Source organism: Colletes latitarsis, chromosome 8 (assembly GCF_051014445.1).
Source record: "Colletes latitarsis isolate SP2378_abdomen chromosome 8, iyColLati1, whole genome shotgun sequence".
Classification (NCBI taxonomy): Eukaryota; Metazoa; Arthropoda; class Insecta; order Hymenoptera; family Colletidae; genus Colletes; species Colletes latitarsis.
This window is the reverse complement of record NC_135141.1, coordinates 21,359,041-21,376,853: the sequence shown is the minus strand read 5'-3', so window position 1 is coordinate 21,376,853 and position 17,813 is coordinate 21,359,041. Positions and strand designations below refer to the sequence as shown.

General features: G+C 38.5%; 1 protein-coding gene across 2 annotated transcripts; it reads right to left on the bottom strand.

Moving 5' to 3' along the window:
• Positions 1-2,178: 2,178 nt before the first annotated feature.
• Positions 2,179-15,246, bottom strand: Gasp (Chitin binding Peritrophin-A domain-containing protein Gasp). Of its 2 annotated transcripts, none has more exons than XM_076770917.1 (4): positions 14,965-15,246; positions 10,713-11,114; positions 9,145-9,358; positions 2,179-2,457 (listed from the first exon to the last, which is right to left on the bottom strand). In XM_076770917.1, the coding sequence occupies exons 1-4, from the start codon at positions 15,002-15,004 to the stop codon at positions 2,403-2,405; spliced, it is 711 nt and encodes a 236-aa protein (XP_076627032.1). In that variant the 5' UTR covers positions 15,005-15,246; the 3' UTR covers positions 2,179-2,402. The 2 variants fall into 2 exon arrangements, with proteins under 2 accessions (XP_076627032.1, XP_076627031.1); XM_076770916.1 differs by lacking the exon at positions 2,179-2,457 and adding an exon at positions 3,610-5,307 and having other exon boundaries at positions 14,965-15,205.
• Between the last annotated feature and the right edge of the window lie 2,567 nt (positions 15,247-17,813).

The following is a 17,813-nucleotide window of genomic DNA, read 5'->3' as shown; positions in this document are numbered from 1 at the left end:
ATTTTTATTTCAGCTTACTAATCCTTTGAGTAAGTTCTTCTTACAGAGTATAGAAGCATAGATGAATGGAACATGAAATGATAAAGGGGAAGATTCAATATGAATTTCAAATAATTAATGGTCAAAATTACTACAAGATATGGGATTCAAACTTAATCGTTCTTAGGGAAGCAACTATTTCATACAGTTATTTATTATCTGAGTTTATGTTTCAGGAAAACATCGTGGGGTCAACAAAAACAGGAAACCAAAAATATCTTCTCGTATTTCTTTATTTTACGCCAGTTATATTTATTGTATATGAGTTTATGTTTTAGCAAAACATCGTGGGATCAACAGAGACAAGAAACAGAAAATATCTTCTTGTATTTCTTTATTTTATGTGATTTCTTTCTATTGTATATGAGTGTATGTTTTAGCAAAACATCGTGGGATTAACGAAGACGCCAAGAAGAAAGTATCTTCCCGTACTTCATGTTTCTGCAAATTGCGTTGCGTTTGAATTAAGTACAAATGTATATAGATTGTAAGATAAATATGCGAGTATTGCGGTGTCGCAATAAGTATTACAGAAATGAAAACGTACGTTTAAGTTGGAACAATTACTATTAAGGTGCACATTGGTATTCTACTAAGTAAGGTTCATATGTGCTGTTGCACATTCCTACTTCGTTCCTCAGTGTCTTGTGAGGCACTATCGAAATATAATGCATCCATTTGAGTTGGAGCAATTAATATCAAGATGCATATTGGTATTTTAATAGTCTGGTTTCCTACGTGTTGTTGCACAGTCGTATTTCGTTTCCAGAAAACATGTGGTGGACTGTCTCACATGTATCGCGATTTTGTTAGTTTCTTTGGTCTGTTCATCAGACAACTCTTCAGTAAACTCTTCCTTTGTGATTCGAATTTAGATAGCTTTCTTCATAAGAGAAAATATCCAAGTATGTTAGTTAGGATTCCTCGCCAAAGGTTGGGTGGTTGGGGCGAGGCTAGGGAGGGTCTCCATTCGCAGCAACCTCCACGCGGTGAGACCTGGGTCATATTATTTACTATGTAATTAATTTTATCGCTTGTTACTGTATAATATAATTATTTAACAATTAATTACATAGCAAATAATATGAGCTAATGGCTGCGATCTTTCGTCTATAGATTAGTGTAAATATAGCTTCGTCGTCAGATTGAAAACGTTCAATTCTTCGATCGTTTATCAAATCGAAACTCTCGCCATTTTTAGTTTAAATTTTCATAGTTGATAGCATTATAGTTTAATTTCATTCTGAAATAATAATGTTGGATTTAACACCGAAATAGTAACGAGGGTCTAGAGTAGTGTTCCTCATATTTTTTTTTGAATTCTTGCTGTTAGGGGAAGAAAGACTTTTCTAAGTTTGCTAATTTTACCGATTCAGTAGTTCGATTGGCCATAGTTCCCAAGATCATAGTTTTTGAAACGAAGAGGTCGCTCGGAAACCGTTGGTTTTTTTACGAAGTCGGTATTTTAGTTCGCGTGATAGCAACTTTCATAAGATGCATTTAGTGGCGCCATCTTTGAACTTTGACGTTGCCTAAACGTATGCAACCCGCCGCATTTTCTTGTTAGCTGTTCTCCTTGCCTGTCCTAAATACTGATTGTGAATTGACTTATAAAAAATGCCTTATTATACTTTCTTCCTTGTATAATTATCAAAAGTATGCTTATTAAGAGTATCAATACTGATCAAATGTATTATCTACCTAATAATTTTAAATAATGTATGCTAATTTTATTCTTCGTTTTTAGGACAATTTTATTTTCAAATTGTACATTTCATTATTTGCTGGTTCATCGACTCTAAGTATTTTTTTTTTTCATTATCCATTCTTTATAAATTATATTTCGTTAAAGGATAGCGAAACTCATAAAAAATATACCTAAACCTTTAACGAAAATTAGACTTCCCCTTTTGAAGTTAATCACTTCCCTTTTCGTACGATTTTGGTTGATATTTGGTTTGGTACGAGTTGGTGTCTTAAGATATTAATACGAAGATCAATTAAAAGGGTATCATTTTTTGAAAGAGCCTGCAGGTGTAAAGTAAAACTTATCGTGTTTTGTAATAGTACTTTATTTACATAATAGTTTATAATACAGTATTCTATTATACGATCATAGATGATCATGAATGATAATATATGAATGATTTCGAGTGAACAGAATGCGTGAAGAGGGTCGCAGTTATGCAGTTTATGCGTCTGAATTTTTACTGGATGATCTCAAAGTGTCAAGACTCCTTTGTTTGTAAGGAGAGGATGATGTAGGATATCGATTGATTTTGATGAGTCCTGAGTCTTCTTATCAATTGTCATCGTCTGTTAAACTTATTGAATTCTCCATTCTTGTTCTCTGGTCGCTCCTTCTAGTACCCAAGTTTACGTAGAGCCTTCAAATCCACGTCGCCGTAGTACTTTTCGCTATGAAATTTATTGTTTACAAAATTATATTTGTCTGTTATTCGTATTTACTGAAGGATAGAGAAAGAGTAAAATGACGGCATATTTACTAATTATATTTACAGTTTCATATGTATTATACAATATGGAAGCAGTTTACTGTATTACAAATGAGTTAGAAAATGTTTAATTATTTTAGTCGAATTTACTTTGGTATTAGTACTGATATTATTTTTCCTCGACAATGAGATATCGGTGTAATTTTATTCGACCTAGCATTGAAGTAACCAGAACCCGTAGCTGCTAAGAGAATATTAATCTCTTTAATATGATGAGAATTTAAAAGGCGATGTTGTTACAGTAAAAAAAAAAGTAATAAAAGTATGGTGGTTATTCTAAATTATGTTACATGGCTTGGTAGATTAAATTATAGCGAAATGCGAACGAGAATATTAGATGAGTCGCTGAAACGTTAATGTTATATCTATGTTGAGTTCTATGAAAATCAAATCGGGTTACATGTTTGAGAAAAAATTAGTTATGGAAGTAATTAAAGCCATAGACATTGTGATATAAGGGCGTCATATTGTACCTTGTAAATTAGGCCCGCGAATAATAAGACAACGGTAGCGATATAAATAAACGTGTGTGTTGTATGTGCTCATGAGTGCGAAGTATGATATGCGATAAGAGCAGAGAAAAATATATCTTATAGAAATCGATATACATCGGAAATTTCTCAATTGAAGCTTTCGACCTAGAAATAACAAACTGGGATCGTTGGCTTCAAGGAACAGTTACAATATTTAAGGTGCCAAATACAACGACGAGTTCCATGTTTTGAGCACTGTAACATATTTATCGTTGAAAGTAAAAGTGTATACGTTCAAGAACCTCTTGTATTTGGAAAATGGATCCAAAAACCGCTTTTACAAAACACAAAGAATTTGATTTTTCATTCTTACAAGACTCTTCTAGAATCGTTGCGTTTTTCTTAGCTGATATGAAAGCAGATCTTACAAATCTGTACAAATAAACCCTCCTGCGTGTTAAATGACCACATTATATGTTATTTGTTTATTCATGAACGAGCATGCCAGGGTTAGAATCACACGGAAAACATTCAGGCGACGTGGGTGGGTGTGGGGATCGGGGGTTTCAAAAGCACAAAGATTTTTTTTACGAATTTTTTTCCATTTATTATACGAATCTTTCACATTACTTACAAATATACGGATGAGTCTAGCTTACGCAAGCATGCTCGACCGAGGCCAAGAGTGCGACAGGACCGGGCTCTCGAATTTACGAAATTTAGAAGTCACCGTTCACTGAACTTTTATCCGAAATTCTCTGTGAAATTCAGCGAACTCGTTCTTCTACGCGATATATACGCGTCGCGGTCGCAGAGCCTTTCCTCAGTACGCTCTTTTGTTTTCTTCTTTTAAAAAATCGAACGTCTCGCGACAGCAAAGGGGAGGAATACGAACAGCAACAGCGAAGACAAATCAAGGGGTGCAAAATGATAACAGGCAAGAAAGAGTGAAGGAACAAGCTCGAAGGGAGCTCGACGAGAAGTTATCGATGGAGACGATACGATTGCAACTCGAACGTTAAAATATCCCGATCGAATATTCCGACTTTTCCAACGAAGACGAGCAAAAGAAAAAGATAATCGAAAGAATAGATTCATCGGGGGGGAAAAGTAACCGAACGATGTTCGCAGATTTTAATTAGCCTTCCACGCTCTGACGAGCTTACGATCAGTCTCTTAATAATTTTACGCGGGGTTCCTCGATCGATTTTCTCATCTGAAGTAACTGGACAAAACAGGGCGCGGGTAATTAAAATCGCACGAACGACCCGTTCGTTTCTATCGTCCGCGACAAGACGCATCTTCTAATTGCTAATTAACGCGAACGTTTGATGCGAATGGAATTCGAATTTCGCTCTCTCCATGTTCGAAACGAACGATCTCTCGTGAATTTCTGTCGAACGCAAGGTGTTCGCCGATGTAACGCGACGGCGTGAATAATTGCACGTTAAAAAAGAATCTTTTGTCTGGGTTCAGGTGTCGAAGCAATATTTTTACTAATGTCTGAAAAATTCTTTTCAGGCTGCTGAAAAGTTGAACCGACAAATGTCGATTTCCTTACTTAGAAAATTCACCCAATTATTCTGTAATTTTTCCAAGAGACTTGTGTCTTCTTTTCGCGCGAGCAATCGTTAATTAAAACTATCGAATATGTATTAAATCGTGAAAAATGCATTGCAACACGATACAATATCCCTCTAGACGCGAAACGTGTGTATCTTGAATCCGTATTTATTTCGCTAGGGGTCGGTTTTACGATAAATCTGAGCTTTTCAATCGGATGCAGAGGATTTACGTATTGGTCAGGGTCGGAAAACACAGTTGCTACGTTTTAAGCCAGAATGTCCGGACAAAAGAACTTCGATCGAAATAATTATTCGCGCCACCGTGGATCCGCAGCATTTTGCTTGAATGCGAACCGAACGGCAACTCTTGACTCTCGGTATTACATATTTAATACCTTGTATTAAATACATGTGTGCTCGTGTGACAGAAACAAGGGAACAGAGAGAGAGAGAGAAAGAGAGAGAGCTTTGCGAAGAGAAATGCAGAGATGGAGAGGAGGGAACGTGAAGACGCGAGAAAGGGAAGAGAAAAAGGGGGGGGTCAGAAATATTAGAAATTATTCCTGAGGGGGTGCGTTGGGCCTCGCGGGTGCCGAGGGGGGCCTTGGTTTGCTCTGACCGTGAGGCTTCCTGGTCTCGCCCGAATTCTGAATACCGGCAAGTAGCTCGCTCTTCCTGATGCTCTTTAGGTCCAGGTCACCATAGTAATCCTCACTGTGAAGCAAAACCAGGAAAAATCCGGGGCTTAGGACATGCGTGACGTGCCACCTGCCTCGCGTGTGTTTCGTGAGTTGAGTTAATCACGGTACGCGAACGGGTACTGAACGCTCGGAGCCGATCGAGATCCAGAAAAACCAGGCGGAAATAAATTTACGAATATTCGAGGCGTGAATGATACAAACGGTATAAATTCTCTTTACCTCGCGAGGAAACGTTCGAAAATTTCTCTGCAAATTTTTGCTGGGCCAATTCGTATTTTTTAATTTCACAACAAAAATTATTACGTGAGAAGACTCTTGGGTACTTTCAGAAAAAAATGAAAATGTGCATATTTTTGAAACGATACAACGATAGCTTAGAAATCATCGAATAATTTGGATAAGTATATTTCTGCAGCTTCGATAATTTAAATTCCAATTGACCATACATGCGATTGGTGGTTTTTGTTTATCATCGATAAATTTTTGTAAGAATCGTGTTCGTGGTTGGTTTGAAAGAATCGAGATCCTGATTTATATTCGTGAGTCTCGAAGGAAGTGGAGTCTCGTTTTAGATTCGAGTCTCGTATCGACACGAATATTTTGAATCGTTCCGTCACGCATTTAGGGATTCCTGCGTGTTTCGAGATCTCGAACAGCTCTACTGGGCATATACATTTTTTAGTACACGTGTATCCTATAGTCTGTCGTAAAATGTCGTGAATTTATATAATCTTGGTATTTATCGATTAAATCTGATTGTATAAATTTCGAAAAATGGTTCACGAGGCAAATGAAGACTTTTTACAAACTGTTTTTATACAAATATGCAATAAAACGGTGTCGTGATACTAATAATAATTGGTATGAACATTGGAAGTGCATATTGCTCACGACATTCCATTTAATGACAAACTATATTCGATAACTATTATTACAGAACCTTCGATACTAAAGGAGACACATTCAAAGAGTGGAAATTAACTAATTGATCATGTTAGGCAATTTTTTTGTTAATTAATATTATTCAAGTGAACGTATCGTTGATAGAAATTGCGTACGTCAGTAATAAATGCAACATAAAAGGAAACATTTTAACGATGCCCTCGATCTTTCGAATTATGAAACAATTCTACAAAAACGGATAAAATAAACAATGCGTGTCAAAAGTGGGAAAAGTAGTATTACAAACATAAAGTATGTACATTAAATAAGGGTATGTAAAAATTAGTAAGAGCAGGAAGTGTTTAGTTTGACAAGTAAATCGAAGGGCAAAGAAAGAATTAATTTTCAGTTAAAATTTCTGTTTCGTGCATTGTCTAGTGAATCTTGATCGCGATACTTGAAATGTAATTGATAATTCAAGACGAGGAGCGAAATTGTTAATATCTATTAGAATACTGTTGACTTTCATACACGTTATTCCTGTTCCCGAGGAACATTATATAAATATTGTTACCAACATTTGGATGCTGTTACGCAAAACCAATCTGCCCGGTATGAGAGCAAGGTGTATCAGGAATATCCGTTTAATTACGTCACTCGAAAAAGAAGAAATATCTTACGAACTTCCAGAGTGTGCTTTAACGTATGGTTGAGTTTTAAATACTGTAATCAAATGCGGACTATATAACACCCGGTTTATCAAGAATTTGTTTTTACGTAACGTCTGGTCGCTAACTTTCCCGATGCGTATAAACGTGTACGACTGTCTGTCGTTATCTCTTCTTTTTAACGTTATTTATTGATCTTTGAAACGGACGGGGGTGCACAAGGAAGTTGGGACATCTTTTTTTAAAATAATTAAACCGTTTCGTTTCAGTCGACTGCCAATGTAAATAAATATCTGCAACTGTACGAGTTTGCAATGTTTCTTGAAAGACCTTATCGCATCTCCGTAAGAAAGGTGACGCAATTAAAAATTCTTCGATCGCAGGATTATGTAGCCATTGTGTAGAAAATATGTTAGATCCCCGAGAGAAAGAGTGTCTGAAATTGCCGTGTAATTACAATGGAATTACTCTGTGAAGGTAGTCGTGGCAAATGTGATCAGATTACATTTTGCCCAATACTGCCATATAACCTGTATTTTCAAAGTTTGATTTCATCTATTGAGTGGCATTATAAACAGTACGACCACCAAGCAATCCGTTTATAAGAGTTATTAGTTACAATTTCTTACACCAGGATAGATATAGTTAAAAGGTTGTTTTCACTAAAATACACCTTTTAATTCGTATCCCATTATCCGTGTTTACCAATAGTTTGTTATTTAAATTTTTTGTTAGATGTCACAAACAATTTAGATTTCGAAATTTTGTGATAGCCCAGTATCGATAATAATTAAAACGATGCTCGTTGCTACGATTTCGTCTATATCGGTACGATAAAAATTGATATTTCCTGAGTTTTGTCGCTTTTGTGTCATGACAAAATTAATTAGTCGATTTTAGCGAGAATTGTACGTAGAAAAAGAACTTGGAATCTAATTAACACTTTACCGACAGATAGACTATTAATTGGTTTTTTACCGTTTAACGCTTTACCGACTGATAGCCTATAAATCGGCTTTTTACCAACACTTTACCGATAGCTTATTAATCGATTGTCATGAAAATAAAAAATGTCACTAGAAGTTCGGCCACCCCTGGGAAAAATATTAATGGGAGATTCTAAACGCCAAAATAAGACAAAAATCAAGAATATCAATTTGTTGATTGGGGCTTCGTTAAAAAGTTATTAAAAAATTAAATTAAAAAATTTAAAATCATTCACGAAAAAATTATTTTCGGTTGCGGGAGTCAATTACAATCATTTTTGGTGAATAGACATACCCGCGAGATCCTACCCACTTTCTAGAAAAAAATTGAAAAAGGTGCGAAATTTTTCGACAAAATTTAAAAATTTCAAATCGTTCTAAAAAAATTATTTTTAGTTGCAGGTGGCAATTACAATCATTTTTGGTTATTACACATAACCACGAAATACTACGTGTTTTCGAGAAAAAAATTCCTGACCGAAAATCTCATGTGAGGCCAGAAATGAATCTCTGAAATTTCATGCGTATCTTTAAAATGTCATAACTTCTGAACGGATTGGACGATTTTAATGTTTAAAAAAGCAAACTACGCATATTTTGATGGAGAATATGTAGAAATATTAACAATAATGAAAAAGTTGTTGTTTGACCTCGTAAAATGAGAAAACCCCCATAAAAATGGTCCAATTTTCAAACAGCCATAACTCCTACAATTGTGAATATATTTCAATAAAACTTTTTTCTGAAGTAGAGCTCATGGGTACCTACAAAAAAGTATTAGACAAAATTTTCGTATTGCGTCAAACAAAATTACTAAAAATGAATAACGAATTTTTAAGAAAAATCGACAGGGGGTAGGTGCCTAAAATTTTCGGTGAAAAAAAAAATTGCAAATCGTTCTGAAAAAATTATTTTCGTTTCCGGGAGTCAATTACTATCATTTTTGGTGAAAAGACATACCCTCGAAATCCTATCCACTTGCGAGAAAAAAATTCTTTACCGTAAATATACTGTGTGACCGGAAATGTTTCTATAACTCTTTAACGAAGCCTCAATTAACAAATTGGTATCCTTGATTTTCGTCTTATTTTGGTCTCTAGAGTCTTGCATTAAAATTTTTCCCAGGGGTGGTTGAACACCCAGTATAACCTAGGGTCAATCGGTACCGGTCGGTAAAGTGGTAATTGCTGTCGTCAGAAATTAATGTTTTCGATCGACGGTTGTCGAGCTTCGTCAGGTAGCGAAACATCGATTAACCTTTTAGCGTGATTTTTGAAAGGTCGAGACAAGTTAATGGCGAAATGGTGAACTCACCATCCGGGAACGTCTTCGGGATCCTCGCAGGCGCCGCTGCCGTCCGCGTCACCGATCTTGAAGACGGTGCCGATCGGGCAACCGTACTCCCTGGCGGTACCCTCGAGACATATGTAATACTTTCTGCAGTCGTCGGGATGGGCGTGTCTGCTGAAGCTGCCGGATGCTCCGCTCACTTCGCCCGCGGCGGGACACGCAAAACCTCCTGCGACCTCTGTGCAATGCGATAAAACACACAAGAACACGATGAGACGAAGAGAAAGAGAGAGAGAGAGAGGCGTGCCAGCTTACAATTACACAAGGCACAGGTCGAGCGCGAGTCGGTGAATGGTAAAATCAGGGTTCGGCTTTGAATTCTACCGCGTGCGAGCCAACGAACGAAGATTCCGCGCTAAGAAACACAGGATGTGCGTGGGGACCATTGTCACGTATCGAACACGAGGAACAACACGACGAATAAATAATATTCAGGGAGAAGTGACCCCGCGTGTCGTCGATGTGCAATTGGTTTCTGGTGAATGGGACGTTTCGTAACGCATTCTACCCGGTCCTTCGTTCTAACCGGACTGAATAATGGGAGCAAATAAGCAGGCTCACAAGGAGACTCCGCGAGTGTAGTAACCGCTTCGAGGATAAGAGTATAATTTATAGTATACACGTTGTGTAAACCTCGAGCTCTTGAAGTTTTAAAGAACCTTGAAGACTGTGTCCTACGAAGCTTGAGCTCTTTAAATTTAAATTTCCCAGCTCTTAAAGTTCTTGAGAAATTAATAGCAAATAAAATGGCGGATTTAGAAGAGTCTTTAAGCGTCACAGGAAGCTTTAATACTCAGCTTTCGAAGCTTTTGAGGATTTAAGGAGATTGATAGCAAATAAAATGGCGGATTTAGAAGAGCTCAAAGGGTGTGAAGAGGGCTCATAATCACGAGAAAAAATCAAGAATATCAGGTCTAGAGATTATGAATAGAAATATTACAGAATAAGAAAACGTTAAGTGTCTTATAAAATTGCCTCGACAAAGTTTACCGACATTCTGGTCGGGCACATTATACTGCAGAGGTTAAGGTGAGTGCGGTACCACGAGTAAGGGGAATGCAGTCAGTATGGAGCAATTTTTGCTTAGGCGCGACTCTTACAAAGGCTGACTACAACGTCTGACCCAACACGACTCGCATTTTCTTTCAGGACTGATCTTTCGAGCTTCTAACAGCAAATGCAAGAGATCAATGCAGACAATCGAATGTCAACGAACACTGATCTCGCTGCAATTGTGCTCGAAGAGGCATAAAAAAGAAACATTCATCGAGTTTTTGCACAGTTTTGCAATCGTGCCTATGTATAGTTCGACCACATAGAAAAGATCCCCCAACTACATGCGCTTCCCTTTATTAACAGTATTATAAGCAACAAAGCAACTTTCAGCATGACGATTGTTATGCTTACTCCTCTCATCCTCGATACCAACTCTCAAGAGTAGAATTCTCAAGTGGATATCCTTGTAATTCACTCTAACCACGTTTACAGGGATTTTTTCTAACTAGTCGAACTGTACATTTGTTCGGACGTACCTTCGTTTCTGCATTCAGGTACTTGATCTGCCCACATGCAGACTCTGGCTTCGCGATCGTACGCAAGTCCAGGGCTGCACTGGTACCTGGAGGATTCTCCGTTCCAACAGTTCCAGAACACGTCGCATTTCTTCTCATCGGGGAAGATCCCGTAAAGTCGAGGGCAATGCGGCGTGCTCACGGCTGGCTCCAGTTGCGACCTGTCGCCGCAGTCGACGTTGTGGAGGTAGTCGCAGTTTTCGGTGAGGAACTTGCTGTCGCTTGCGTCGAACGCAAGACCGTTACCGCAGGTCTTCAGCTCCGCGACGTTGTTGTCGCATTTCCAATATTTGTCGCAGGATATGTGATGCGGATAGAATCCGAAGTCGTCTGGGCATTTGAACGATTCCTGGGCGCTCACGCCTGCAATAGCAACGATACGTCGTTAGCGATAAAATATTCTTGCATTGAAATTAAATTTACGAAACGCGACCATTGACACGAGAACGCTCGGTTTCAGTCGGCGGCGACAACAATCGTAACGCGTTGAAACACTTTAAAATAGTTTGTAAAGAAGTACCTTATCGATTGATAGGTAACAATAAAACTGAGTGCACAAAAGTTTAGTAAATAATATATGTATATTAGGTCGTTGTTGGTAGCTCCAGGTGTTTTATATTTCAGTTTAGATAGATTATTTTATAGATATCAGTCAAAAGACGCCATATTTGATTAAGACATATGCTTCGAACGAGCAAGTTAAAAATGATTCGTGACAAGTTTTTATATGAAAGGGGTGGTACTTTATAGCAGTCGAACGTTATTAACAGCAGTGTTTAAACGATAATTTAGCGATAAAACAAACCGCCAGTAGCATCAAATCGAAATCGAAAAAAAACCAGCGTGTTTACAGAATATAACACACAGTTTGACTATAACTTTTTTTTCAAAATTGTTGAGGTAGTAGAAATTGAAAATAATTAAAACAATTAAAATAATGACAATATTTTGCATAGCTCAATGATATTTTTAATCCAAAACCTATTATAGAACGATAGGTTTCTTAGATAATGAAACGGAAGTTGAACTTGTCTTCCGGTATTGAGTTGTAAAAGTCACCTTCGCGAGGCAGTTCGACGGATACAAAAATTTAACATTCTTTCAGCACGAAGGTGAACAAGAAAGTTTAGGCTTACGGTGTTGTACCAACAAGCGTTCCTTCGTAAGAATAAGATGAACGAGGAAGTTTAATTTCTTAAAAAGGTAGCGCAAAAAGTGCAACGAAAGAATGAAGAAAAAGAGTTCGCTTTCAACGACCGGATACGTTTTGGTTTCACGTCCCGTTTGTTACAATGCTAATAATACAGTTATACTCGCGAGAGAACTGTAAAACGAGCAGCCGTAGTTCGAATACAAACGTTTTACGTAAAACGGTCCCGCAAAAAAGGCATAGGAAATTAAACCGAGCCATACCGATTCAACTGATTACATATTTCCATTTTTAGAATGGAAATTAACGACAGCATTTGCGGTCGCGATTTCTAACAGGCGGCCCCAGGTACCTCCGAAACAATTTGTTATTTTAAACGGATTCCTTCGAAAGAGTAACGATCGTTAAATTGCATATTTCTGCGCTGAAATTCATCCAATCGCCGGCCAGATTTTCCCAGCCGGGTACGCGATCCGCAGAAAAAAAATTTCCGTTGCGGTTACCGGCGCGGCGTAACACTTAATCGTGCCAGGGATCGTGGTAATCGCGTACAATTTTACCGTTTCGGCGGACGTTCTGCTCGGGGAGAAAATTAAACGATAAAATTGTTGGTCGTTTTCTTTATCGCGCGAGTCGTTCGTTTGTTTCGCGATCGCGCCATGGGGGACGATACTCGGCTGGAAGAAGAAACGTATACGCGTTACGTTTTCGCTTTTATTAGCGATTCCGATGCAACGACAACGTTCTTTATCGTCTATTGTCTCGTTGCTAGCGGCTGCCAATTACGCCTAATAATCTGTTATTCTTTTTTCGCGGCATATGATGTCTGAATAATCTAAACGTCTTATGTAAGGACACAAACTGACTTTCGCCAGGCGCTTTCACTTTGGGCCTAGAGCCAGGCCCCGCCACCAGCAGCCGCAACACCAACACGGCTCGTGACTGGGCTCTCCCAGCCTGGGAGTCCCAGCATCCCGTTCACTCGACTCTCCTCAACACGTTTTCCCGTCTTTATCGCGCAGACGCGCGCGCGCATGCGCGCAACGTCGCCGCGCGTAAGTACGCGTTATATTCACTTTCATTTTTCTCTGGACCGGTACCAAAAGTCGTTGATAAAATTACAAACGCGGTTAAATTATAATCCTTCCTGTCCCAAACCGTTCCATATGGCATTGCTAACTTTAAGCCTCGTAATTTCACGTATGATCGGCCCGATTTCATTTTGGTTGGTTCGTAAAACTTACTCGTTGCAATACTTCGCTCGACTCGTCCTTTCACCCTGATCGGTGCACTTCTTTCTTACGTTTTGATCCATTGTTTTCGTTTGGCAAACGAGGTCGTTAAACGAAATAAAAAATTTGACGTAATTAGCGTTCAACGATAGAATTATTGTTATTACAACGGTAGAAAATAAGATATCGGTGAAACGACTAGTTTTGCATTGGTGTACATGCATATCGAAAATATAGAAGATTGTACTTTATTTTATTTTTAGTTTCATGTTAGGAAGTTAATAGACGGTACAGGGTATTCTTTTGTTCGATCTATATCGTGAGATGAATATTTTTTTGATCTTTATGATTCCATATGGTATCTATGGGACTTTATGGAGTCACGAAGCATAAATAAAAACTAGATGTCGACGATTTAATACCATATGGCGTTGTATAATACTTGTACTTTTCGATAAGTTTTACAAAAATTCGTCAATGGGTTTCTTTCAAAATACTTATATTGTTAAAAGTATCGTTTCGAGACAGAAAGGGTTAATAAGAATCTCTAGCGAAATTGCAGAACTTTTACACCCATCTTTGTGAGTTAATATTTTGTTCATTATTACACGAATGTATCATACTTATAATGTTTAATATGTTACAACAAGAATTTATTGAATTAATTGAAAATAGCACGAAGATGAAAAAATAAAAAATACTAGTCCAAGCCTAATAAGAGGCCTGATTGTGTAAAGTGTTTACTAAACGTTAAATTCCGAAATAAAAAATATTAATTGAATTATTGTAGTGTACATATACGAAGATTCGATCAAAACAATGTGATTGTTTTTGCGCGATAGAATTAATTTGAGCACGTTTGTAGTGCGCCAAACGTTGCGTCGACATTTGTTTGGTTTCTCGTCCATAAATTTTCGCAGGTCCCAGAATATTTTCAATCTTTCAGCGGCGCTGGACGATGATAAAAAGAAGGGTCAAGATCTGGGCCAAGGTTATCCTCTTGCGCCGAGGAAAGTCCAGAGAGGGGGAGGAAAAAGAATGCAAATGTGCGTCGGGAAGGTTTCTCTTTGCACGGAAACTGAATCCGCCTTTCGATCTCGTTTCGTTTGTAGATCGTACGGAGAAGCGTGTAAGGTGATCACGATTTTCAACGATCGTCTTAAAAACATCTGTAGGTCTCCAGAATGGAATTTTTTACTGTTCAGTATACACAAACATATGCGATAGACGTATACAAAAGTTACTCCAACACGTGGCACCGTATGGTGAATCAATTTCCTTTTTCTCTACTGCGACCATTACGTTCTAAGCATTGTATTATAATTATAGTGTAATCTCGTATTCAAAGAAATCGTGTCAAAATATGGCACTCTACATTTTGGAAATTAAATAAAACACTTGTCGGAAACATTGAAGTTAAAACAATTCGTCTGCACATCGAATGCTCGTAGTAGAGAAATTGTACTAATAAAAATTGATGAATTTAACACGGAGGGTCACAATTCGAGCGGTGGTTGCAAAAGTCTAATCGGAGATTATTTTTCGTACATAAAATATTAAATAATCCCATGCACGGATCAATGGAACTACAGATATATCGCTATCGTGAAAATCGCGACGAAGAGCGCACTCTCTTTGTGATCCACACGCGTATGTCACACACTGATGTCCTCCACTTCCGACAAATCGATCGTCCTCGAATATCACTTCTTTTTTTAGCCCCCCCCCCCCTCCCCCTCGATAATTATTCCGTATTAACGCGTACCCCCGTGTACTCTATCCACCCCCATCGCGTCCTCGTGATCGTGTCGCGTTTATTTCGGGTACGTACCGGCGATCAGAATGGCGGCTATCACGTAGTACGTCCTCATGGTTACGAATGCGTGTATCTCCCGCGTGGTTGCCGTGAACGAGTTAAAAATGCTTGAGGTACGGCGTAGAGTGTTAAAAAAAAAAAAAAATTACTATCACTTTTGCGGGCACAGACTCCACTGCGCAGAGAGAACTCCGTGTTTGCGCCCTGTCGTTCTCCACCTTTATAGAAGTCATTGGTCACGTGTTGTTCCTCTTCCACCTCCCGCGTAGAACCCTCCTTCTCTTCTACCTCGTCACTTCAAGAAGAGGTACCGTGTACCTCGGCTACGTTACTTCTCTCCCTCTCCTAGCCTCTGTCTCTCTCGTTTTCGTCTCGACGATCTCACCTTTCTTTTTCTTTATTCTTCCCCGCTGAAAATGCCATCCAAAGAGCCAACAGGGGCCCCCGGTAATAACGTTCGTCTCGTTCTTTCCTACGTTACGTTCTCCGTTGTCGCGCCGTCACTGCCTTAAATGCTAAAATAATTTTTTATTGCCGATATCCTCTGCCGCGTCGATCCCACGTTTTACGGCTTTTATTGTCGCGTTTCGTTGCTCGGATACCCGCGGGACCTGTTTCGACGGTTTGCTTTTCACACGGTCCACCTAAAAATCTGCTTTTCGATTTTCGGTCGAAGGGGGACCCGCGCTTTGTTCCCTTCCATTGTTTGACGATCGACGAGTTTTCGGGCACTTTGATTCGTCGAACGCGAGGAAACTTTGGTTTATGGATTTTAACGTAGCGTTTTAAGATCTTTAGGAAATCCAGGAAGAGCAAAATAACCTTTTTTTAAATTCTGATTGTCAAATCTGAATTTCATTTATAGAGAATTTTCTCCAGTTCTCCAATTACACGTTACGTTTTTAAAATTTTGGAGCAGTAAAATAACGTTTTTTTTTAAATTTTGATTGTCAAATCTGAATTTCAATTATAGGGAATTTTCTCTAATTACGTTTTTGTATTATTAGAGTGGTTAGAGTATAGACGTCTAATTTGGCCTCTTTGTTTAGGGACACTCTATGTGTAGCTTATCTGGACATCGAAATTTGAGCTCGTGCAGGTGGTAGTGTTTTAGTACACAGGTAGCGTGCCCCGGTGGTCGCACGATTTGCAGAATATTGACCGATCGCAACGTGATTATAATAATAATTGTAAGGCCCTGGCGGCTACGTGATATAAAATAACGGGGAAGGCTGGAAGGGGACGAAGGTCGAGCACGATCGACGTGACTCACCGTGACACCCAGCTCTGATACACCACCCTGTTCAACATTCCGACAGAGGTTATCTGACGAAAGCTAGTCTCTCGGTGGTCGTTATTTTAGTCTCGATGGCGATCACCCGAAAATAGACTTCTCGTGTAGGATTCGCTAACAAAGCTCCAATCCAGATAAGAATCCAGAAGAATTCGTCGTCCGGGACTTTCGAAAATTCATTTTTTACCCTTTTATGCTGGAGAAGCGTTATACGGGGTGACCTAGTAACCGTGGTGCGATCGAGAATAGGCGATGATCGTGCAAAATTAAATCGAAGCTGTAGAGAAAAACAACTTTGACGATCTCGAATATTCGAATATAGCTGTGCTTAATTAAATAATTACAAGTTTCAAGCATAGTATTAAGGCACCGTAGACAGTATTCTGAATATTTTCTCCAATAGAATTAATCGTAGAAAGTGTACGTCTTATCTATCTTGTCTTCGCTTACAAAATTGTCATAATTAAATATATATATTATTTTATACAGTTCGTTAAACACAGTATTGGAGCACAATATCGATTTCAAATAAAATAAATAAAAAAAATAAATTTTAGTCTGAGATCTAAAGTAGTTAAATCTCTTGTAGGTAGAAAACAAAATGAATATTCAAATATTAATACCAGTAAAAAAACATGTCCTCCAAAGAAGAGACTGGTACTTAATGAGTTAACGAGAACAGTAGGTGGTTTCTGTTTGCTTTTGGGGTTCTACGGGTAGAAAGTTGATTATATCAGGTTTCGACTGGTTTCTGTGTAACACGTACTGGCGGAACACGTCTGTGGATGACTTCTAATTAACATAACTTAATTAGCGATGCTTTTCCTGTTTTCGAATGTCCATCGATCGACGGTCCATCGATTTCGGTACCTGGAAATGTTATGCGCCGTTGATCGGACCAACGATTGATATTTATTTCCTTACATCATCCATTCGCATTTCTGGCACTTGCCGCGTTTCTTATACAAGAAAGTGCCAAGGTATTTTGCAATTATTTCGTCACTTTTCGCTTACATCTTGCGGTGAGATCTTGCCTTTGTCGAGAGCTTCGAAAGAAATCGATCACTTTTCAATAATGTTTATCCATTACTCGTTAAATACAAATTTCAATTTGATCGTAGCTGTATTATTCTAAAAGAAAACATCCCTTATATTTCCAAGTATCGATACACAGTTCTGAAATTGCATTCTTCTAACGAGCGAAAAGTTTTAATGTCTCCGGTTTAATAGTTTGTTTTCAGTAAAAGGGTGTTCCAAATCTCAACGTTCAAATTCCATTCTGTCTTGAATCCCATAAAAATGCATCTATTCTTGTAATACACTTGAGACGACAAACATTTCCTTCGTTGCGATTTAAAAACAACGCGAGTAAAAGTGGAAGTCCGGGTGCTTTCGTACCAGCTCGTTCGCGAACGCAACGAAATCGCGGGGGCGTTGAAAAGAACGCCTGAAATTTCGTAACCGGTTGAAAAAAAAATACCAAACGCGAGCTTAATGCCGCGGCAAATAGGGACGTATTCTAATTCAGCGTATTTCCGAGCAGACGATTTCAATCAGGACGGACAGGCGC